This window comes from Conger conger, chromosome 10, assembly GCF_963514075.1.
Source record: "Conger conger chromosome 10, fConCon1.1, whole genome shotgun sequence".
Taxonomy (NCBI): Eukaryota; Metazoa; Chordata; class Actinopteri; order Anguilliformes; family Congridae; genus Conger; species Conger conger.
This window is the reverse complement of record NC_083769.1, coordinates 28,596,314-28,618,741: the sequence shown is the minus strand read 5'-3', so window position 1 is coordinate 28,618,741 and position 22,428 is coordinate 28,596,314. Positions and strand designations below refer to the sequence as shown.

The following is a 22,428-nucleotide window of genomic DNA, read 5'->3' as shown; positions in this document are numbered from 1 at the left end:
CATGATGAGTTTTCACTTTTTATTTCAAGTTAAAATTTCAAATTAAAATTTTCTGTAACCCCTGTCCAGATACAAGTTATAGTCTCCTCGGTAAATCACAACACAGAATGCGCTCCACCTCAAATCACCTCCATGTTTCTACACAGGCTGCAGAAAACAGTGGAACTCTTTTTACTGTGCTGGGGCTATTCTCTCTGTGCCAGGCTGACATGTGTGCGTGTGTGCGTGTGTGCGTGTGTATGTGTGAGGGATTTGGCTTGCAACCTTGGCCTCAGACTCTGAGGTAAAGAGAGCCACAGCGAAAAAAGGGTGGGGTCATAGCAGGGCAGAGCTCATATTAAATCTGCACTGCTAGAGCTATCTGGTATGTGTTTGTGTACATGCGTATGTGCATGCATGCATGTGTGTGAGCGTGTGTGTGTGTGTGTGTGTGTAAGCATGCGTGCATGTCTGTGTGTGTGCATGTGTGTGCATGCGTGCATGTCCGTGTGTGTGTGTGTATGTGCGCAAGCATGCATGTGCATGTGTGTGCGCATGCAGGCATGTGCACAAGTGTGTGTGTGTGTGTGTGTGTGTGTGTGTGTGTGCGTGTGCATGCTTGCAGGTCTGTGTGTGTGTGTTTGGAGGCATGCTGCAGCACTCAGTGAAACCTGAGCTTGGGCCCTGCAGCTGTGGGAAGAGGGACAAGGCTCTGTGTGTTCCTCCCAGCCCTCCCCACAGGTCTCTCCTCCTGAAGTGCGCATGCACGGCCCCCGGCTCAGCAGCGTGGCGACACAAACACCGCCGCATTCTCCCCTGCTCCTCACGTTCTCCCCTGCTCCTCACGTTCTCCCCTGCTCCTCCCGTTCTCCCCTGCTCCTCCCGTTCTCCCCAGCTCCTCCCGTTCTCCCCTGCTCCTCACGTTCTCCCTGCTCCTCACGTTCTCCCCTGCTCCTCCCGTTCTCCCCTGCTCCTCACGTTCTCCCCTGCTCCTCCAGTTCTCCCCTGCTCCTCCCGTTCGCCCCAGCTCCTCCCGTTCTCCCCTGCTCCTCACGTTCTCCCCTGCTCCTCCCGTTCTCCCCTGCTCCACATGTTCTCCCCTGCTCCTCCCGTTCTCCCCTGCTCCTCACGTTCTCCCCTGCTCCACATGTTCTCCCCTGCTCCTCCCGTTCTCCCCAGCTCCTCCCGTTCTCCCCTGCTCCTCACGTTCTCCCTGCTCCTCCCGTTCGCCCCAGCTCCTCCCGTTCTCCCCTGCTCCTCCCGTTCTCCCCTGCTCCACATGTTCTCCCCTGCTCCTCCCGTTCTCCCCAGCTCCTCCCGTTCTCCCCTGCTCCTCCCGTTCTCCCCTGCTCCACATGTTCTCCCCTGCTCCTCCCGTTCTCCCCTGCTCCTCACGTTCTCCCCTGCTCCTCACGTTCTCCCTGCTCCTCCCGTTCGCCCCAGCTCCTCCCGTTCTCCACTGCTCCTCCCGTTCTCCCCTGCTCCTCACGTTCTCCCCAGCTCCTCCCGTTCTCCACTGCTCCTCGCGCCACAACAAAGCAGCGGCCCGCAAACAGGCCGAGGACCGGCAGTTTCAAATGCCCACGGCCTTGTTCCTTAATTACTCAACATCAGCCTGCGCTAAAGCAAGATTTTCCACTCTCACACACACAGAGAAACGGTACTGCAGTCAGCACACTGCCAGCGCTGGTCCAGGGGACAGTGCACGTGCAGAATGTGCCACTCACAGACAGACACACACACACACACACATGGTACTGCAGTCAGCACAGGACATACACACACACAGACACACACAGACACCCACACACACATGCACACACACACACAGTACTGCAGTCAGCGCAGTGTGAGCGCTGGTGCGGGGGACAGTGCACGTGCTGATCCACGTTCAGGGCCGGGGGAAGTGTCCATGTGTGCGCAGTATGTGCTGGAGCTGAACAGAGAGCGCCCTGGAATTCCTGGAAGCTTTCGGTCTCCCAACATCTCAGCGCTCAAGGTACAGTAAAAAGCAGAGCCCTGGGACTCACCGCGCTCTGCAGTGCAGAATGCGCTTCAGCAACTTCATGGATCAGGTAGAACAAGGGAAAACGCATGGGAAAGCGCACTGGGTTTGGATGGAAAAGTCAGCTTTAATCAGTTATACAATTGAATAATCTCCTAAATGCACTTGCAGCATTAAAACGCTGTTGTCCAGGGAATGAATATGTCATTGTTTAACAGAAGTATGTCTCTCTGGAGGGCAGAAACTGAACTGAGCACACCCTATAGCGGTCGGGCCCCACCCATTATACACACAAACAGCGCGCCTAGTCCCAGAGCTATTCCACATGCAATCATGAGGCCTCGCTCAATTAAAAGCAGCCTGCACGTGCAGTGTGACAGGCTATTCCTTTCAATTACCACTACGCTTTGCCACAGAAAAGCACCAAAGGAGCTGCCTCTCGAAGGGAAATGGTCCGGGAGCCCCTGACGCTCACGAGGCCCGGCCCCTGAGAATACACCCAAGCTCCCCCAAAGGTCTGGCCTCTGGGGTTTCTGGGGCCTGGCTATTGCAGAGAGCTGAAAAGCCATGTGTGTCCCAGCAGTTTGGGCAGGCCCCACAAACATAATGCACCTAATTGAGTGAAATCTAGAGTGAATGATAACACTTACTAAGGGGGGAGGGGGGGGGGGGGGCTGTGAGAAAACAGGATCTGCTCTCATTTGCTTCCTGAGAAAGGAAAAAATAACTTTCTTCAAACAAAAGAGCAGTAGAATTCAGGGACTTGCCTGAACCACAGCAAAGTTAGTGTGTGGAGTGGACTCTCGCAGACGGAACAGCAACGCATGCATAATGGATAGATACATACGTAAGAGCACCTTAAAATTGACAGGTCATTGTAATGATGAGTAGGCCTCGATAAACAGGTATGAATAGAATAAAAAAATGCAAGGTGCTAACAGTGCTCAAAATATTGAATAACACAGATTAATAAGACAGAGAACATGGATATCATACATTTATACACAATGTATTGCTATTATTGTTTTTGTTGTTGTTGAGGACAGCCATGTTGTCTGATGTAATGGCCAGAGTCCAAACAGCGGAGGAAAGGGTTCAGGGAGTGTGCAACTGAGGGCCAGGCTCAGTGTCTGCAGCTATGCTCTGTTCAGGACACAACACACGACACATTACACCTCTGTCAAAGCACTGTGCTCTGTCAAAGCACTGGGGCTGAGCATGTGTGTGCGCACATGTTTGTGGGTGTCTGTGTCTGTGTCAGAGAGGGAGACAGGGCTGGCTTCAAGTAGACAGTCTTGCCCTCAGCTAGTGAGTTTATGGGCTTGTTTTTTGACGTCATACCAGCGTGTCAGAATCACAATACAGGACATATGACATGCCACGATTAATCATCTAAAGCCATTGCAATGTCAATGTCCACAATTGCAACATCAACTCCCAACTCTCAAACCTTTTTATCTTATGATGGGGGTGATTCCTTGGGTGGGGGTCCCTGGATCAAAAGTGATTGAAAACCTCTGATCTAAACAATATGAAAGAAATAGAATATTATTCTGCAAGGGTTCATTCCTTGCATTCCTCAAGTTGCACAAGTAATAGCCCAAATGTTTTTCCCCTCCATGCAAAAGCCTGCACATATAGACAAGATAGTTTTCATTCCCTTACAAACAACACACAGAAAATGAAATAACAACTTGATAACCCCTCCTTGTGGGATACATTTCGCTGTAATTGCCCCAATTGAATAGTGCGCATTCTTGCCCCCCCACCTCCCCCAGATGTCCTTTAGTCTCAATGCTTCATCCTATTCCCTTCTCAATTACAGAGTGATGGATCAGCAAACTCCACACAGCATCCAGATGGCCGGAGTAGTGGAGAGATATGAATCTCTATAAAAGTGCTAATATGCAGATGCAGCATGCGTGTGTAGTGGACTCTTAGACAGATGCGTTTCTGCTTTGTTTTTATGACGTGCCACATACCGTATGGTATGTAATCTGACAAGACAAGGGCATGTTGGAAAAAGAGTTCCACGCCAAAACAACCGCATGACAGGTAGATGTAGCTCAGCAGATGCGAGTTATTGCAGTAAATCTGTCGACAAGACCGTTACAGGAAAGGTTCAGGTGAATTTGGAGTGGCAGCCCTGGGCCTTCACTCGCGTGGTTGGCTGAGTGTAAAGGCCTCGGTGGGCCAGACAGGCACACGCTGGGGCGATCCTCACTGACAGGACCCCTAACCCCTTCACTCAGCATCCCATTCCTCACTCTACAGGCAGACCAGCGTCACGCTAATCCTCTGCACCTGGCTAGCTCTTCTCAGGAAGTTCACATCGGCTTAAATCAACCCACTGTCAACTTAGAGCCCTTCCTCCACCACTCTTTCTCTTCTTAGGATTCTTCTGGGGAAGGCTGTTGTAGGTTTGGGGGTTTAATTCAGGACAGCGGTTTTCCACTTTAATGCTACGAGATATCTTTAAAAACCTATTTCACACACAATCGTTTCTGCCATTTCCAAGAGCAGGGAAAGCTGAAAGTAATCGGGTATGGTGTCGGGCTTGAGGTTGCCCTAACCTCCGGGGCTCACATGGCAGGCTTTTCCCGCGAGTGAGTGGCCAGGCACCCTCCGCCGACTCCCAGGCACCGCTCCCTGGAGACGGGCTGCATGTACCGACAGCAGCTTCCACCGGCCTCGCGCTGCCCGCGCGCCCTGCCTGGCGTGTGAGGAAGCCTTGCGTGAGGCCTCAGTGGGCCTGCGGGTGTGCTTGTTTGTGGCTTTAATTAAAAACAGTAGGAGTTGGCAAGCCGCAGTAAACACTTACACACTGGAAAAAAAATATGTCCTCTTTCGGGTTATGGATCGTCGAGCAACGCTGGAGACCCCATTATACTAATTGCCCCAATTGAGTACCTAGAGAGTCTGCATAGCCAGGGTGCATTTGGCCAGTTAAGTGAAAGTAAACTCCCAACTCTGAGGCCCGAGCGCCCTTCCGGCGACGGGAAGCCCACGCAGCGGTGAGTGAATGGCCGAGGGAAGGTGAAGGCAGCAACAAGGTCCGTTTCCATCCTCAATGAGTCCATTAATGAAAGGGGGCTCATACCTCCCCCAAACTGGCCTCTTTCAGGCCTTCTGAATCCAGACAAATGAGGTTATAGCCAATCAACCGCCTTCTCCACCACAATCCCCAGCTCAGAGGGTTGCCCGAGACGGAACCGACTTGACTTTAATGGCATCAAAAGATGTTTTAACTTCAGCTTGAAAGACAGAGCTGTGGGGCGGGCCAGCATCGCGCCCCCTGAACAGCAGGGCGTCTCCAGCTCCCTTCACGCTGAAAGGCAGCTCGCGGTCAGACGGCACTCTGAATGCCAGCGCGGTGACAGGGTCTCCCCGCTGGCACTCTGAATGCCAGCGCGGTGACAGGGTCTCCCCGCACAAGCCACTGTGATAAATCACCCGCTGGCTGAAAGGTAGAAACACCGCCGTCCCCACGAGAAGCCGACCAAAGACAGCGGCTACAAAAGAGCACTCGCTCAAAAGCCAGCCATGAAAGAATCGTAATTTAACATTCAGTCTCAGGGGGTTCTCGTTTCCATCAAAAGTAATGGCCTGTGAGCTCATAGCAACGAAAGGAGGAGAGGATTTGAAAGGAACACTTGAGCAAAACAGAGTTCATTGATCTTTAAAAAGATCCAGGCTGCAATTGTTCTGGCTTCTTATCCTAGGCATACCTTTATAACCCAATACACGCATTCTAAATGAAGACATCCGCTAGCGTGTTTCCCATTTCAGATAAATGGGTACGGCATACCGTGCTTACTGTAACTACTTTCAGCACTGGAGCAAAACCAAATAGAGTCCGCCCCCTAGTGGTTCCTTATACGAGTGCGAAGAACCAACTTCTACACATCATGGAACACAAGGTGGATTTGAACAGTTGCGTGGAACAACCAATATTTTCCTCTGCATTGATCTTTGACATTAAAATTTGGGAATCCACTCCTAGGTGAACACAATCAATTAAAAACAAAAAAGAAAAGAAGAAAATCCAAGAACAGATACAAAGTATTTTATTAGAAGGAACGTCCAGGATGGATGTTTGTTGAAGGAAAATGCCTTGGTTAGGAGGGGAGGATGTTTCAGATGAGGGGCAAAAGTCACAGTACCCGAGGCTCTGTGAATGGAGCTCACAGTCACTGTTCCACTGTGGCCCACCTCTGCATCAGAACAGATATATCTGCAGATCCTTTCACAATGCAGTCCACAGTTCTACACCAACAGCCAGCAGGGAGGAACTATACACACTGCTGTGCATTCAGATCGTGCTGTAGAAATTTTAACTTATGTGACACATCTTTACCTACTGCATACAAAAGTTCTGTTTGGAACGGGTTCTTTTCATTTAAACCCACAGTGTGTGGCAGGACATAAAGTACCAGGTACACTACGGACAGAAGTTACAACTCATTTTGTTTTGGATTTCGTTGGAATAGCTCAAGCCTAAGTGCTCTTGGTCTCTTGTGTCCATCCAGCAGAAGTGCTATACATACTGCAATTCATTTTCTCCCTGGTTCCATCTTTGTTCACAAGAATGTCTTCGCATCCATGCCTCTGTCACTGAAGAGTGGTGTCACGCAAAGAGATATTCGAATACAATCCCACGCCCAGTTCACATGAGAATCCTCCTTGGTTCCGACAGTTATGATCCAGTCGCATCATTCCATGGGGAGCAATGCACATTCTGCATTCAAAATTCCCACAAACTACTTTTTCCATTGAAGTCGTTACAACCAGGAGAAGTCCCACTTATGGCAGACAGTGCTCAGACCTTCGCCCCCACCCCCACTACAGTCACTCTAGGGCGACCCCTTCTGGCAGCTCCACCACCACAGGGGCGCATTCCTCAGGGTCCACCTCGAAACTCCAGCGGAACTTCTTGGTCAGGTGGGCTTTGAACTTCTCTGCTCGCTTCCGTAGTGTGCCATCCACACCAGGGCCAGTGGCGAACTGGAAGAACTCCTGCACAAAGACAAAATGGAGGCACAGTTTAGAGTAATACTACAGCTTCTAGAAATTGACCAATTCTATATTGTCAATGTATCTTCATCCTCAAATGAAATACACATACACATACAGTTACAGGTAAAGGCACAGGTCTTCTTTTTGCCAATAGAGGGGCCATGCTCTGAATACAGGAGTTCGGTCAGACAAAGACATACGAAGGGCAGTTTTGATCTGACTGTAAATAATGGCTCACTGCCCTCTAGTGGACACGGGGAGCATGTTCAGCGAGTTGAACTACACAGAACGGGGCTCTCCACTGACCTGCAGTGTGGAGGTGAGGAAGTTGTCCTGGGAAACGATGTCCACAAAGAAATCGGACGGGATCTCTCCCAACTGGTGGTAGAGCACCGCGATGAGGCCCAGGTACAGGTCGCGGCGCGTGTGCATAGCCGTTTCCGCTCGGCACAGCAGCGCCAGTAGTCTCTTCCAGTGCTCGAAGCCCTCGTACACATTCCCGATCAGAAAGCACACAAAGGCAAACTGCAGCTCGCCTTCGGCAGAAACATAAACCCCCTTCAACAGACTATCAACACATAACAAAGCTCCAAACTTAAAATCATATGAACCGTCCAGGCCATTTAAATCACATAGGCCTATGCTCAGAAATAGCAGTGGTCAGGGCAATACAATAATTTAGCACTGAAATCAAACACAAACTATAAAACCAGTATGAAGCATATTTACTGCAGTATGGTTGACTATTTGACCAAAGGTGCACTGAGGCAAAGTCCCTCAGATAGGAACCATGTGTCCAGTAAATTTTATTTTGTGACTAACCATACCGATTGTGAATCAAATAAATGTTATTTTAAAACTGATTCTCAGCACTGTGGTTAAACCAGGACTGAATGTCTAATAATTTGTTCAAAGCAAATACTGAGTTCACTGAAGTTCATTTTTCACCACAAAGGTATCAACAGATGCTCACCAAGAACGTGCAGTGGCTCCTGGCCGTAGTGCTTCTCCAACAGACAGTCCAGCGCATAACTTAGGTCCATGCTGTACTGAGTTATCTGCGCCGGCGTGGCTCCTTCGGGGTATGTCTGTTTTGGGATGTCCGAGAAGCGTAGCTCCGTGCCAGGCCTCAGTTTCATGCGGGGAAGCCGCTCCAGTCCCTCGCGCATGCTCGTGCACTCGGTGTCGTTACGAGGAAGGTTGTGCTCCTCTCTATCTTTTGTGTGGGTCAGATTCAGCTCTGGCATCACGTCGCTGAAGGCGAGGATCCTGCCGCTAAGGGGCTGCAGACTGCTCGCAACTTCTTCAGTTAGCTTGTCTGTTAGAGAGACCCACTTGCGCATGGTTTCATACGGGTACGGTCCCAGAAAAGGATCCAGGTCGCGCAAGCCCGCCTTCACTCTGCTAACCTCTTCCTGGTTCTGAGAGGCAGAGAAATCCAGGTCCTCTTCTTTCTGGTTCCATTGAGCCAATCGCACCTCACGGGGCTGGAGGTACATGAAGAGTCCTGTTTTCGGGCCCATCTCCACGCCACTCTGTTTATCGACGCTGCTATAATGCAGAAAGTGAAGACCAGGTGGGATCATCTTCACCCCACGGAAGCGCGGTCCAACCTGCCAACTCTTATAGTCTATGCCCAGCTCAGTGCCCTCAGGGACCCCCAGAAGCACCAACGTAGCTCCTTCTTCAAACAAGCTACGCGCCAGCTCCGGGTCCATATCCACTCCTGCCATCTCTGTCAACAAGAAAGCGGTTATTTACATAGGCTATCAAGCATTTAGTTAGCCACAGCAAACTTAGGTACTACCTACTAAATGAAGTGTCACTTTCTTTCATAACGGTGATGTTATATCCATTTATTTATTCAATTACTGTTGTGCATTATTAGCTAGCTTGTAGTTTTTATCGTCAACAATCAAATTGACACTTGAGCTAGGTAGTTCACGGCCAATACATGATCTGCATTTGTCCAACGTTAGCTAGCTCATTTTTATCACGGTAACTAGCCTAATTTAGCTAGTTAGCCAACTAGCAGATGAGCCAGATATTTTGCATCAACCACAGGCCAGTTCCGTGTGGAAACCATCAGGCATCCGAAACTTTCAACGTATAGACATTTAAAACATTTATAAAAGATTAACAAAAAATGACACAAGTGACACTGACTTAGCTTTCGCAATTAAGTTGGCAAGCTAGCTAAGTTAGCCTGTTACAGGTGACAAGTTCGCTAGCTATCTTTGTTAGCATGCCACATATCACAGTAAAAATATTTCTGGTTTCCAAATACAAAGAGTCCACACTTAAACTCATTTTAAACTTTCAACCGCTACCAGGAACTGTTACCTTCCGCCTTATTTACTCCAGCTTGGTATTGGTAGTTAAATGAAATGCATGCAGCTAGCTGGCGTCGTCAAACGTTTGTGTGCAAGGAATGTCCCGCAACTTCCGGTCCCCGTTTGGGATTAGCAAATACTGTCACAAAGGTTCCGGTACATTTTACCACAATTTGACTAAAGACACAATTCGACCAAATTCGTGCAAAAAACATTTTTGTATTAAGCACGAATCAGATAAATGAATACAAAGAAGCAATATTTAGACATTAACCTTTAATGCAAGAAGGTCACAACAAATTTTCTCACTGGGAAGTGTAGAATACGTTTTCTAATATTCTAGCGTGATAATTTGTGAAAGTACACATTGTATTACAGCCAGCATTAAGATTCAGTAATAGCTTTTCAGATATTTTTGTTTTCATTTGGCTGTTGTCATGTAAAAACCATAGTGTGAATACCATATTTTTCAAATGGAAAACTAGTTTACTGTCCGTGCCTGCCAGGGTTGAACCTTTCCAAATGAAGTACATCTTTAAATCTTAATTACATATTGTACACAATCAACTATATAAATTGCACCATATGAGTAATACAGTTCTTAAAATAATATTCATACATCACAATGCATACAGAATCATGAACATGTATTTCATGAACATCATCCACATAAAATACAGTTGACACATTCAATATAAAAATGATGACAGTAATATTTCCTGGAAACCCCTTGGGTACACTATATACAGTCCGAGAGCACTTTATTAGGTTTTTTTATTTTATTTTACTTTTTTTTATTTATTACATATTGGTCTTCTGCTGCTGTAGCTTATCCACTTACAGGTTTGACGTGTGTTCCGAGATGCTCATCTGCATACCACATAATGTGTGGTTATTTGCATTACTGTCACCTTCCTGTCAGCCCTAGCCCTTCTCCTCCGACCTCCCTCATTAAGAAAGCGTTTTTGCCTGCAAAACTTTTGCTCAATGGATGTTTTTGTACCATTCTTTGCAAATTCTAGAGACTGCTGAGTGTGAAAATCCCAGAAGATCAGCGGTTTCTGGGATACTTAAACCACCCTGTCTGGTACCAAGTCACTTAGATCACATTTCTTCCCCATTCTGATATTTGGTCTGAAAAACATCTGACCGGCTGATTGGCTGATTCAAAATTTGCATTAAGAAGCTTGTGTACAGATCTACCTAATAAAGTGCTCAGTGAGTGTATAAGTCCTTTGAAAGCAATGGTTGGTTCACGGCCTCCTTCTCCTTTGTGGCTTCGGAATGTAAATGCTCTGCAACTTTTGCCAACATAGTACTAGTGCCTCAATAAGCTTCTTTTTCTTCCTTCTGCCCTTCAAGACTTTTCCAGATTTACAAGATGTTTTATTCTGTCCTTTCACCTGAAAATAGTAGAAGAATAGGCATGACTTATTCAGAAACATAATTACAGCACATTACAAGATTACAGAACAACACAGTAGTATTTGCTTTTGTTAAATGCCTTACTAGATCAGCGTGTCTGCATTTCTGTCTGATCAGCCGTCCCATTCTTTCCACAGGCCATCTTAATTGACGATACCACTTGCCTTTATCTTGGCACTTGAACAATTGAGTCATGCCATATATTGAACTCAGGACACGATGTACCTACAATGAAAACACATGGTTCTGTTACATTATTAATTAATTAAGTGGGTTACCTTCTGCACCTGCTAACCGACTCTCCCAAAAGGAAACCACACGCACACACGCGCACACACACAGGTCACCTTTCCGGAGGGACACCGGTCATTTTGCTTGGATGAAGTGTAAGGTCCAGTAAGATTCTGTAAGAAAAGTGGCGAATTGTAAGGTGACAATCTAACCAATAGAGGGCAGTGAAGAACTGATACAATATAATGTAAGCTTACACTTAAATGTGAAGGCATACAACCGAACTCCTGAATGGCACCTTAAACATTCACACATATATGACCAGAAGATAGGGTAGAGTAGATAGTAGTAGGGCCTACAACGCATAAGGAGAGTTTTGTTTGGTCACAGGACAGCAAATTAAATTAATTCAGCACATAAGTAAAGGGACAATTCTTCCGAACCAACGTCCGAAAAATAAACTACATCAGTGTTTTACCGGAGAAATAAGAGAACATAGTAGTTATTGCGGACGATCTCCACTGCGCGGGAAATGCGCATATGCATTGGAATGATATAGGCTATTGCAATGTATGCTAACACATGTTATTATACATACCAGATTCAGGAGTTCAATGAAAATCAGCTCTTTGTAACTGCTGAGTATCTCTGGGTAGTTGCATTTTCGTCTGCTGTAGGTTATGCTCACAAGGAACACCGTTACCACAAAGACACAGAGCACCTGCCTGGAGACACACTAAATGGGAATGAATTCATAAATGAACTTTCTATGGAATCATATACATTTGAAGAAACTGAGCTGAAGTATTACCTACACTATGATTACATTACGTAATTCGGTGATTGCATTAGGTTAAGTTCTAATTGGTCGCACCAATCATAACGTACATTCCAAATGTGTTTAACTAGTAATAATAATAAACACCACACCATCTGTGGTCACTCGACCTTCCTCCAGTGTAAATGTAGCTACAAAAGACTTTAGAGAAAAAACGTTGAGGACACCGGGGCACAAACGAACACGGGCTATGTTGAAACATGGGGATTTTGCAAAGTTGCATTTGTTTTCACTAAGGTATTATCATAACACGCTTCTCATGCGTGAGTGGCAGGACTATTTGAAAACTTCATCAACGTGCCCTCGATCAGCCCCAATAACTTTTAATGTAACGTTATATATTAAGTGTAGACATGCATTTATTCAGTCCGATTTAGTAGCTACTCGCTCTTATCAATTTCTTCCGAGACATCAATTTAATATAGCTAAATGGTGTCACATGCCGTTAGTACAGACATTATAAACAATTTCTACAAGACAATTTTCAGATGAACATTTTAAACGGTAAGAAATGTTGGATTCACGAGCTTTTGACTTGTATTAAAATAAAGGCTTTCCGTTTTCCAACATTTTGGATGCTGTTTCAACTTGCCCCGTAGCTGGGGCACGTTGGATCAATTTCACACCAGCTGCTTTCGACTGAACTGTAATCGCCAGGAATGTCCTAGAACTGTTCTGGTGTTCTATAATCATAGCAAATACCCGTATCTTCTATTTGGATGAAAAAAATTGCTCTAAGGCGTGTATATTTTTCATTAGGCAAAAACCTAATGAAGTTTTTGGTTGTTCCCCGGTCTCCCCTGTAGGCTATTTGCAGATGTTCAGAACCTAAGATAGGCTATTGCCATATTTCTAATAGCAGAGGAGACCTGAATCCATGCAACAGATCACCTACCATTTATCATTGTCTATTGGGTGATCCTCAAACGTGAGAATCCCATTCTCTGTGAATCAGCCACAGCAGCTGCAGCAGGTCTTTGTCGGGCTGCGACGGCATTGGTCACGAATTCACATTTCCGTGGATAGTATCACAAAGCTTGTTCGTTGAGTAGCCTAGTTCAAAAGTTATTCCAGTTTTCACGTACCGCTATGGTTACGTAAAGTTATATCTGTAGACTGCAGCCTACATCTAAAATCAACGTGTCGGCCGGCGGATTCCCAATGTGCCACTGAACTTGGAGTCTTCCAACATAGCCGATTTGTCTTCAGTAGCTCTAATTTCTTTCCCCGTCATGGATTGTTGCCGATGGGTTTAGGATTTCAACCCAGCTCCAGTCTGATCAAGTCCCGTAAACTTCCGTGAATTATCGCTAGAGGCTAGCCTACTCTTTCGGTTTCGTTGTAGGTTAAGGGAAAGTGTCTGGGAACAGCACACTAATGGAACAGGTAAATGGCACAGGTGGAATATAATGAGCAATCAGCTGGCGAGCGAAAAAAACAAAAACATAACATCCGTTACATTGTAGCCTCATATGTATCAGAGAAATGCAACCGTTTTAACGGCTGTAATTTTTCATTTTCGAGTTTTGCCCATCAAATACCCGATTTACACAAAATTGGTTTACCCTACGTTGGCTATAGGCTAGTCTACAGGTGGACGACATTGCTTGGAGGCAAAAACGCCGTTTCCCAAGCAGGTCATTGCCTTCCGATCATATCAAGATCGCAGATTGTCCCAGTTGGTCAGTCTGTGGGCGAGTTAATTTCTGCCCTGCAGAACTCTACTCTTGCGCGATAATTGTTTGTCCTGGTCTATACAAATAAAACCCTCCATTTAAAACTTAATTCAAAACATTGGTGCATGTTGGTGTAGTGCTAAATAAAGAGCACTGAAAAGCGAACTTTGACATTTTACTCACAGCGGAGATCCTGGCAACACTACTTGCCGTGGGTACCATTATAAACAAAATAATATCCATTTAGTATTGTCATGAGCATACATGACGAATATACCATATTAACATTTGGACTATGGTGCGGTAATGCAGTGAACAATGAACATTGATAAAGAAACTGCTAGGACGCTTTATGTAGTCCTTACAAAAGTATTAAAATTGCTACAAAGTATCAATTTCAAGTAATGTGTAACCAAGTTGCCTGAAGTAATCTAATAATGCTGCTTGCAGAAACAACGATGAGACTTCAGGCACGGACCCCAATTCTTCTGAAACAAAATAGTAAATGCATCATCAAACATTTAAATACAAAAGCATGATTTCTTACAAAGGTTTTTTTTTTTTATTACTCATCTACTCACATAATACTCATTACAGATCACAGCCACAAAGTGAAGCAGTCATTTATACATAAAGGGTGTACAAAATATATTTGGGCAAGAGGAATCAAGATGTGACATTTGGGCTATGTGAGTGAGGGCATAGCCCAAACTGCATCACTATGCCAGAAACTCGGTGACAAATAGTGGGTGAAACGCTGCAACACTAATATCATGCTCGCATGTACAAGAGCCAACTAGGTAACCAAGTAATAGCTTCCAGCAATGCTTTTACTTGTAGCAAATAAAAACTATCCACCAGCATCAAAAAGAGAAATGCTGATTATTTTTGCATGACTTTTGTAATTCATAAAGGAAAGTTTAGTTTATGGGAAGCCAGCCTACACTAATATTTGGAAGTAAATAGCTTGCAAAAATTGGCTAAATTGTCCAGCTAAGAAAGCTCGTAATGTGTGTATATTTTTCATTAGGCAAAAACCTAAAAGTGTTTGGTTGTTCCCAAACAACCAAAGCTCGTAGCTTTCTTAGCTCCAAAACAGTATTCGAATGGCAAGTGAAGTCAGTTTTAGTAATATTCACAAAAATAATAAGCCAACTTGTATTCACCCTGGAATCAAAACATCTTGACAAACAACACAATATAACTATCTCAAAATCCACCATAATTGCCCCCTACATTAACATAACAGCCTCGTTGGGTGTTCAGTGCCATCACTGCTAATGGGTATGCTGATGTAATTGGACAGAGGAACGCACTTTGCACTGAAATGCATATAAATACAAAATAGACAGAACTTTGAATTGTTCTTTGAATATTTAAATCAGCCCCTTATTATTTTTGTCCAGATCCCTTTGAAATATGAGAACTTTAAGAAAAACAATGTTAGCTCCATTTCAAGGATGTGTGCACTGTACATTGTGGAATTTGTGAGTGTATAACTACATTACCCAAAATTAAAATTACGACCAGATTGTGGTGTGTACATGCCCTCTGTAATGCAGAAGGATGAGAAGAATGAAACATGCAGTCCCAGAGAGAGATACACAGTGCTGGCGTGACACCAGAAGGAGGTGTGCCGATTGGCTCAGAAGGTGTTCTTGATCTTCGCAGCAACCTGGGCCAGGATTTCGCCGATCTTCTTCTGCCAGTTGAGGATGTGTTTTGACTCGGCACACCACAGCTCCCCGTGACGAGGCTCAGCGTTCTCACAGCGTTTCCGCACCTCCGCCTGCTGCTCCTGAGACACACACACTCCAGCATGAGGAGGTGCCTGCTGCGCATTCACCACACTCACACACACGCACGCACACACTCACACATCGCACACATACACACCCCCAGCACACCTCACATGCCCACACGCACTCTCACACACACACACCCCCAGCACACACACGGCAACACGCATCGCACACGCACTCTCATACACACACACCCCCAGCACACCTCACATGCCCACACGCACTCTCACACACACACACACCCCCAGCACACACACATGGCAATATGCATCGTACATGCATGCACACTTACACAAAGACACCTTGCGCATGAACACTCTTACACAAATACACACCCTCCCCCCCACACACACACCCTCACACACTGCACACAGATTCAGATACACACTCACACACAGACACCTCACATGCACAAACACATCGCACACATATAGACACCCCACACACACATGAAGGCATGCACAGACACCACATACAAACATGCAGTAGTATTTTTTGCACACACAACACACCCATTTAAAGCCCCAAATGCTGTACTGTCCATACCTCTGTTCCATGCTGCAGCTCAAACTTGTAGAACAGCGCCCAGGCGTCTCCGAGATCAGGCTCGATTTTGACCGTCCGCAGGAACCACTCTCTGGCCTTGGTTATCTTGCGTTCGCTCCAGAACAGTCTGTGTGGGAAGTGAGAATGGACACAGTCAGAGGCCAGGGATCAGGTGTGGAGTCCACGGGAGAGGGGTCTGTGTGGAACGTACTTGGCGACCGCGAGCAGGACGTGGGGGTCGTGCTCACACTTCTTCAGCGCATCCACACTCTTGGTCTTCCTCTGAGGCCTGGCCTCCAGGAACACCGCCTCCGCCCACAGAATCCCTGAGGAGGGAAAAGCATTGCAGATATATACCAGCTCCTCCAGGTATCAAAAAACTAAGGAAACCCTAAACAATTTACGTCATGGGAAACAAAAGAAAAAAGAAAAACATTTTATATACTTTTCTGTAGTTTTCAAAGGTCAGCTAACACAGAATAGAAATACACCTAAATTAGAAACCCTTAGAAGTCAACAATCCTATCAGTGGTGCAAAAAGGCCTGCTAATGGCTAATTATTGGGTAAGACAACAGCAACATACTTATGCTTTGTTTGCCTGTAAAAAAGAAGGGTATTTCCACAAAATATTCCCATTTCCGGCAAGACTCAACGGCGAGGAAAGCGGGAGCGCTAGATGAAGAAACCTTCACGGCAACTTTGAGGAACTGACTGTGCAACTGGACAATAACTTCCCAAAACTCCACCTACCCAAGGCTGAGTGTGGCAGTAACCACAACAAAATATTCACGTACCAATACCGCCATCGCTTGGAAAGAAAGTGGTGGTATTTCTCTAGAACTGCCATTTGCATAATACTGCATATGGCTGTTAGATATTCATTCAATACCTTTGAAATAACCTTCTGTGTAATTTTTTTCAATTATGTGGCATAACATGTCATCCAATTGACAACAAAAAACAATATTATTTAAGGGACGGTAAATTATTAATAGATATTTAAAGCTAAAAATTTCATACAATTTTGGCTTCTGACAAGAGGATGGGTCACTTCTTAATTCTGACACTTTAGGTTTGTAATAGCATAATTATATTCTTAATGGCCTTATACCATTTGTAATAGCAACCTCTGCCTTTCTAGCTCAATAGGTATATAATAAAACATATGCTGCAACTCCAGATAAGAACATATGATCAATAGCAAACTACTGTGATTAAAGTCATGCAAACTAATAGTAATTGATTAGAGTGGATAAGAGTGCCTGACAAATCTCTAAAGTGATAAGCCTCTCTGGAAAGGTGATATGATGGAAATGGCACAGTTCACCTTCATTCTGGTGATGGCTGTGCATGGGAAACGATGCCTGCTCTTTTGTCAATTCTCCTCCCGAGAATACAAACACATTAGCTAACACCTTCACACAACTTGGCTAACACTGCCATGATTATGAAAATAAATTGAATAAAATGCAGCACTGCAATATTTGAATGCATCCAGTAAGATTAATTCCCTCTCTCTGAGATTTCTAATTTATATATTTTGGCACAAGTACTCACACACTCACTCACACACTCACAAATGACACATCTCCGAAATCTCATTTAAAAGCAATATGCTCATACTTTTGAATCTTGCACTGTAATTACTTTATGAACTGTTTAGAGCTTTTTGTGTCCAGAGTCCAGAAAAAGCAGACCGAGTAATAAAAAGCTTTAGTTCAACCCAAGACCTGACATCTTGCATAAAATCAGTTATCTTGCCATGTGCAAACTTTCAAGCACAAAATTCCTGCAAAGCTTGCTCAATTTCCTTTTTGTACAAATATGTTAGTCACAGCTTGTATTGATGAGGAAAATAATCACCCAAGATACACGATTGAAACTCCTCTGGTTTGATTTAAGAAACAGTGCTTTGCTTGTTGATTGATAAGGTATATCAAAGCTATTAGGCACATACTGTATAAAAATGGCTGACAAACTGTCATGCATGCATGTGCACAGCTGCGGAATCTATGAGCATGAGATAAGGTAATCAATTCCAGTTCTGGACAGTTAGAGAAGGATGAGAAGAGTAATGTCAGGGATTCCGATTGAGAACAGAGACAAGCGAAGCTGGGGAAAGTGAAAGTAAAAAGCGTCCTCACCTGAGTTGGGGCATTCCTGCAGGGCTTTAGCCATCAGTGTGTTTGCGATGTTCTTCAGTCCAGCCCTGTACTCCAGCCTTACAGACTCCAGCCTGAGCACAAAATAACACATACAACTGCACTTAATCTATGTGTATGCCTGTGCTTGCCTGTGTAGGTGCATGTGTGTTTGCCTGTGCTTGCCTGATTATATCTGTACAAGTGTGTGTGCCTGTGCTTGTCTGAGTATATCGGTGTAGGTGTGTGTGTGTGTATGCCTGTGCTTGCCTGAGTATATTGGTGTAGGTGCGTGTGCCTGTGCTTGCCTGAGTATATTGGTGTAGGTGTGTGTGCGTGTGTTATGTCAGCCAGCTCTCACCACAGATCTGGGTTCTGGGGGTTTTTCAGACGGGATTTCTCCAGTATAGCTCGGGCGCGGGTCAGCTGGCCTGCCTTCTCTTCCAGCCGGGACAGCAGTAGCCAAAGGGAGATGGAATGAGGACACTTCTTCAGCTGTCCAAAGCAAAGCAGGGAAAGGGTTTAGACATCAAACCTCCATTCCAATTAACGACCAATCAGAGCCATCTTCCCAAAGCTTCATGACAACAGAGCAGTATTTTAAGCGACTTAAGCTTCCAGAATGATGGCTCACCCCCTGGTTGTATGCTTCCCTGGCCTTGTCCATGGGCCCAGACTGCTCCTCGATCTGGCCCCTCATCATCCACAGCTTGGGGAAGTCCTCATAGTGCTTCAGGGCCTCAGTGCACAGCTCCTGGGCTGCCTCGATGTTGCCTAGCACCCACTCCAGCTTCACCGACTTCATAAAGACCTGGAGCAGACAGGTGCACAGAGCTCACAACCAGCCCCCTGGAGATGACCCTGCTGCTGACTGCACGTAGTCATCTGTATGACCTGCTCTTTCATCTGGATATCCCTTTCCATCTCAATCAATCTGCTGTACACCGATATCAAAACAATCCCTCAGCTATTTCATTATTACATTGAAAGGTATGCAATGCTTAGCGAAAACTAACTTATTGTGCTTGAGCCATAAAAATGAATTCCCACCTGCTGAAGTGCCATCAGTCCATGATAGCCTCCCTACTTAATAGACATGCGCAGAGAAGCACCCAATATTGAGAAAATTTACAAAAGTAATTTCACCAGATGAAACTAAGTAATTGGCCTAGTATGTCTTGAGGGTTTCAATAAATAAGTATAAAGACTTCAGCATAACAATAACAGTTCATGTCATAATTACTGAGTTCAGGTGGCACGGTGCAACACCTCCAGGGCGTATGCTCACTTGATACTTATGAAGCTGCCAAAGCTTTTCCCGAATGTGGTTCACAGGCCTGGGCTTGACAATTTAAAACTGTCAAATTCGACGTGCTTACATAAACACAAGACAGTGCTACAGGAGACATGCTATCCATCTACACCAAACTCATAGCAGGGAGGTCTGGACCATGTTTAGATTTGTGTAGAAGTGTGTCTTTTTGCCGTTTTATCATCCAACTTCTACCACAGTAAAAGACTCCACTTCCGAATGGAAATTTTGTCCTTTTCTGGGATTAACAAGCCTCTTAGAATTTGTCTTTCAATGGTTACCAATTGCCCTGCATATCTATCCACACTGTGATACTTACTTTTTGAAATGTGCATATTAGCCAGCCTTTAAAGCCCAGAATGACACGCATGCATTTGGAATGCGCTCTCCACCGACGCGCTCAGTGGACGTCAATGCACATCTGGGCCAAAGCATTTGGAAATGTCCCCAAGGATTGTGGGCTCCCTCCCACACACACTTATGTTGAGCAGAATTTAAGATAAATGACCTTGTAAGTGGTTGGAAAAGTTCCTCATTAATCTCCCAAAGATAAATAAGCACATTTAAGAGTTCTTTATGACAGCGAGTGAGAGGTTTCCGCAAGAGGGAAAGAAAGTCTCAAGTGTTGTGGTCGCACATGTAATCTAAAAAAGAAGCAAGCTATGGAAACTGCACTTATGCACGTCTCCCTGGCCCCGGTCGGGCTCATATTTCCCCTGCGAGCGTCCCCGCTGGTCCTCACCCGGGCGGTGGGAGCACTGCTGCGGGCCTTGGCCAGCAGCCGACGGGCCCTCTCATACTCATTGTTCTCCGACTCCAGCTTCACAGCTGCCAGCCAGATCTCCTCACTGTTGGGGTTCGCCTGCGAGGAGGAGAGGGGAAAAATGGAGAGAAATATCTATTACACAACAGCAACAGGCCATGGTTACAATGAAACACAGGCACGTCTAACGGTTACGGGTGTCCTGAGGTTTCAACACACGAATGTGAATCACGAGAGCCTTGCTCTAAGGTCGCACCACAGACCGTGTAGAACGTTGGGGTAAGCGACCCCTGGAAAAGAGTTAAGCATGCATGTGAATGTGGGGGAGCGGACTGTGCTATTACAAAATGGTTTCCAATGCTGGTGCTGTTATACAGTGCATCCGGAAAGTATTCACAGCGCTTCACTTTTCCCACATTTTGTTATGTTACAGCCTTATTCCAAAATGGAATAAATTCATTTTTTTCCTTAAAATTCTACACACAACACCCCATAATGACAACATGAAAGAAGTTTTTTTGAAATTTCTGCAAATTTATTAAAAATAAAAAAACTAAGACATCACATGTACATAAGTATTCACAGCCTTTGCTCAATACTTTGTTGATGCACCTTTGGCAGCAATTACAGCCTCAAGTCTTTTTGAATATGGTGCCACAAGCTTGGCACACCTATCTTTGGGCAGTTTCGCCCATTCCACCTCTCAAGCTCAATCAGGTTGGATGGGGAGTGTCGGTGCACAGCCATTTTCAGATCTCTCCAGAGATGTTCAATCGGATTTAAGTCTGGGCTCTGGCTGGGCCACTCTAGGACATTCACAGAGTTGTCCTGAAGCCACTCCTTTGATATCTTGGCTGTGTGCTTAGGGTCCTTGTCCTGCTGAAAGATGAACCGTCGCCCCAGTCTGAGGTCGAGAGCGCTCTGGAGCAGGTTTTCATCCAGGATATCTCTGTACATTGCTGCATTCATCTTTCCCTCAATCCTGACTAGTCTCCCAGTTCCTGCCGCTGAAAAACATCCCCACAGCATGATGCTGCCACCACCATGCTTCACTGTAGGGATGGTATTGGCCAGGTGATGAGCGGTGCCTGGTTTCCTCCAAACATGACGCCTGGCATTCACGCCGAAGAGTTCAATCTTTGTCTCATCAGACCAGAGAATTTTGTTTCTCATGGTCTGAGAGTCCTTCAGGTGCCTTTTGGCAAACTCCAGGCGGGCTGCCATGTGCCTTTTACTAAGGAGTGACTTCCGTCTGGCCACTCTACCATACAGGCCTGATTGGTGGATAGCTGCAGAGATGGTTGTCCTTCTGAAAGGTTCTCCTCTCTCCACAGAGGAACGCTGGAGCTCTGACAGAGTGACCATCGGGTTCTTGATCACCTCCCTAACTAAGGCCCTTCTTCCCCGATTGCTCAGTTTAGACGGGCGGCCAGCTCTAGGAAGAGTCCTGGTGGTTCCGAACTTCTTCCATTTACGGATGATGGAGGCCACTGTGCTCATTGGGACCTTCAAAGCAGCAGAAATTTTTCTGTACCCTTCCCCAGATTTGTCCCTTGAGACAATCCTGTCTCGGAGGTCTACAGACAAATCCTTTGACTTCATGCTTGGTTTGTGCTCCGACATGCACTGTCAACTGTGGGACCTTATATAGACAGGTGTGTGCCTTTCCAAATCATGTCCAATTAACTGAATTAACTCCAATTAAGCTGTAGAAACATCTCAAGGTTGATCAGTGGCAACAGGATGCACCTGAGCTCAATTTTGAGCTTCATAGCAAAGGCTGTGAATACTTATGTACATGTGATTTTTTTTTTATTTTTATTTTTATAAATTTGCAAAAATTTCAAAAAAACTTCTTTCATGTTGTCATTATGGGGGTGTTGTGTGTAGAATTTTAAGAAAATGTGGGAAAAGTGAAGCGCTGTATGATTATTCTTCAAGGGTTCAAGTTTTATCTAAGTGATCACTCTAGGATTTGGAACTGTACTTTCCTCTAGGGTCTTCAGCACACTTTATTGCACATCGCTGTGGATAAAATCTTCTGCTAAATGACTAATGTAATGTAATGCTGGAGCTCTCACCTGGAAGGCCAGGGCCAGGATGCTCCTGGCTGCAGGCACGTCCTCCGCCAGCCACTTGGACTTTGCACCCATTAGCCACAAGACCTCTGCTTTGGGACAGTGAGCAACTGCCCTCTGTAGCAGGGCCTCCAGCGACTCCCTGAGACAGAGGGAGAGGCAGAGGCAGAGGCAGAATGATTGAAAACGAGACAGAAAAGAATAGCAATGGAAAGACATCCAGCAGCTCTCTTAAACGCACCCAACCCTGTTACAACCATAGCTTTTCCGGTTGCAACACTC

General features: G+C 45.6%; 2 protein-coding genes and 1 long non-coding RNA gene across 4 annotated transcripts in view; all 3 read right to left on the bottom strand.

The window, feature by feature from the left end:
- Window positions 1–6,034: 6,034 nt before the first annotated feature.
- Window positions 6,035–9,467, bottom strand: aar2 (AAR2 splicing factor). The gene is made up of 4 exons (XM_061258257.1): window positions 9,344–9,467; window positions 7,974–8,735; window positions 7,307–7,536; window positions 6,035–7,000 (listed from the first exon to the last, which is right to left on the bottom strand). The coding sequence occupies exons 2-4, from the start codon at window positions 8,731–8,733 to the stop codon at window positions 6,833–6,835; spliced, it is 1,158 nt and encodes a 385-aa protein (XP_061114241.1). The 5' UTR covers window positions 8,734–8,735; window positions 9,344–9,467; the 3' UTR covers window positions 6,035–6,832.
- Window positions 9,468–9,594: 127 nt separating this feature from the next.
- LOC133139178 (uncharacterized) lies at window positions 9,595–13,343 on the bottom strand. 2 transcript variants are annotated; one of them, XR_009709792.1, is made up of 6 exons: window positions 12,723–13,343; window positions 11,588–11,725; window positions 11,247–11,344; window positions 11,106–11,162; window positions 10,843–10,983; window positions 9,595–10,736 (listed from the first exon to the last, which is right to left on the bottom strand). It is a non-coding gene; the product is annotated as an uncharacterized LOC133139178 (long non-coding RNA). The 2 variants fall into 2 exon arrangements; XR_009709791.1 differs by lacking the exon at window positions 11,247–11,344 and having other exon boundaries at window positions 12,723–13,331.
- A 696-nt stretch (window positions 13,344–14,039) lies between these two features.
- prpf6 (PRP6 pre-mRNA processing factor 6 homolog (S. cerevisiae)) overlaps window positions 14,040–22,428 on the bottom strand; it is a 21,119-nt gene continuing 12,730 nt past the window's right edge. The window contains exons 14-21 of the mRNA XM_061257276.1: window positions 22,150–22,288; window positions 20,048–20,167; window positions 18,628–18,804; window positions 18,355–18,488; window positions 17,997–18,088; window positions 16,063–16,177; window positions 15,852–15,978; window positions 14,040–15,301 (exon numbers count right to left, since the gene is read on the bottom strand). Of these exons, the coding sequence (XP_061113260.1) occupies window positions 15,149–15,301; window positions 15,852–15,978; window positions 16,063–16,177; window positions 17,997–18,088; window positions 18,355–18,488; window positions 18,628–18,804; window positions 20,048–20,167; window positions 22,150–22,288 (1,057 nt within the window). The 3' untranslated portion in view covers window positions 14,040–15,148. The remainder of the gene's footprint in view (window positions 15,302–15,851; window positions 15,979–16,062; window positions 16,178–17,996; window positions 18,089–18,354; window positions 18,489–18,627; window positions 18,805–20,047; window positions 20,168–22,149; window positions 22,289–22,428) is intronic.

Bases quoted from the DNA above. Each gene is read 5' to 3' on its own strand.
- aar2 (XM_061258257.1), bottom strand. From the start codon at position 8,733: ATGGCAGGAGTGGATATGGACCCGGAGCTGGCGCGTAGCTTGTTTGAA. The intron at 7,537-7,973 runs GTGAGCATCTGT...TTTCTGCCGAAG, and splicing joins GGAGCCACTGCACGTTCTTG to GCGAGCTGCAGTTTGCCTTT. The intron at 7,001-7,306 runs GTCAGTGGAGAG...GTCTTTGTGCAG, and splicing joins TCCTCACCTCCACACTGCAG to GAGTTCTTCCAGTTCGCCAC.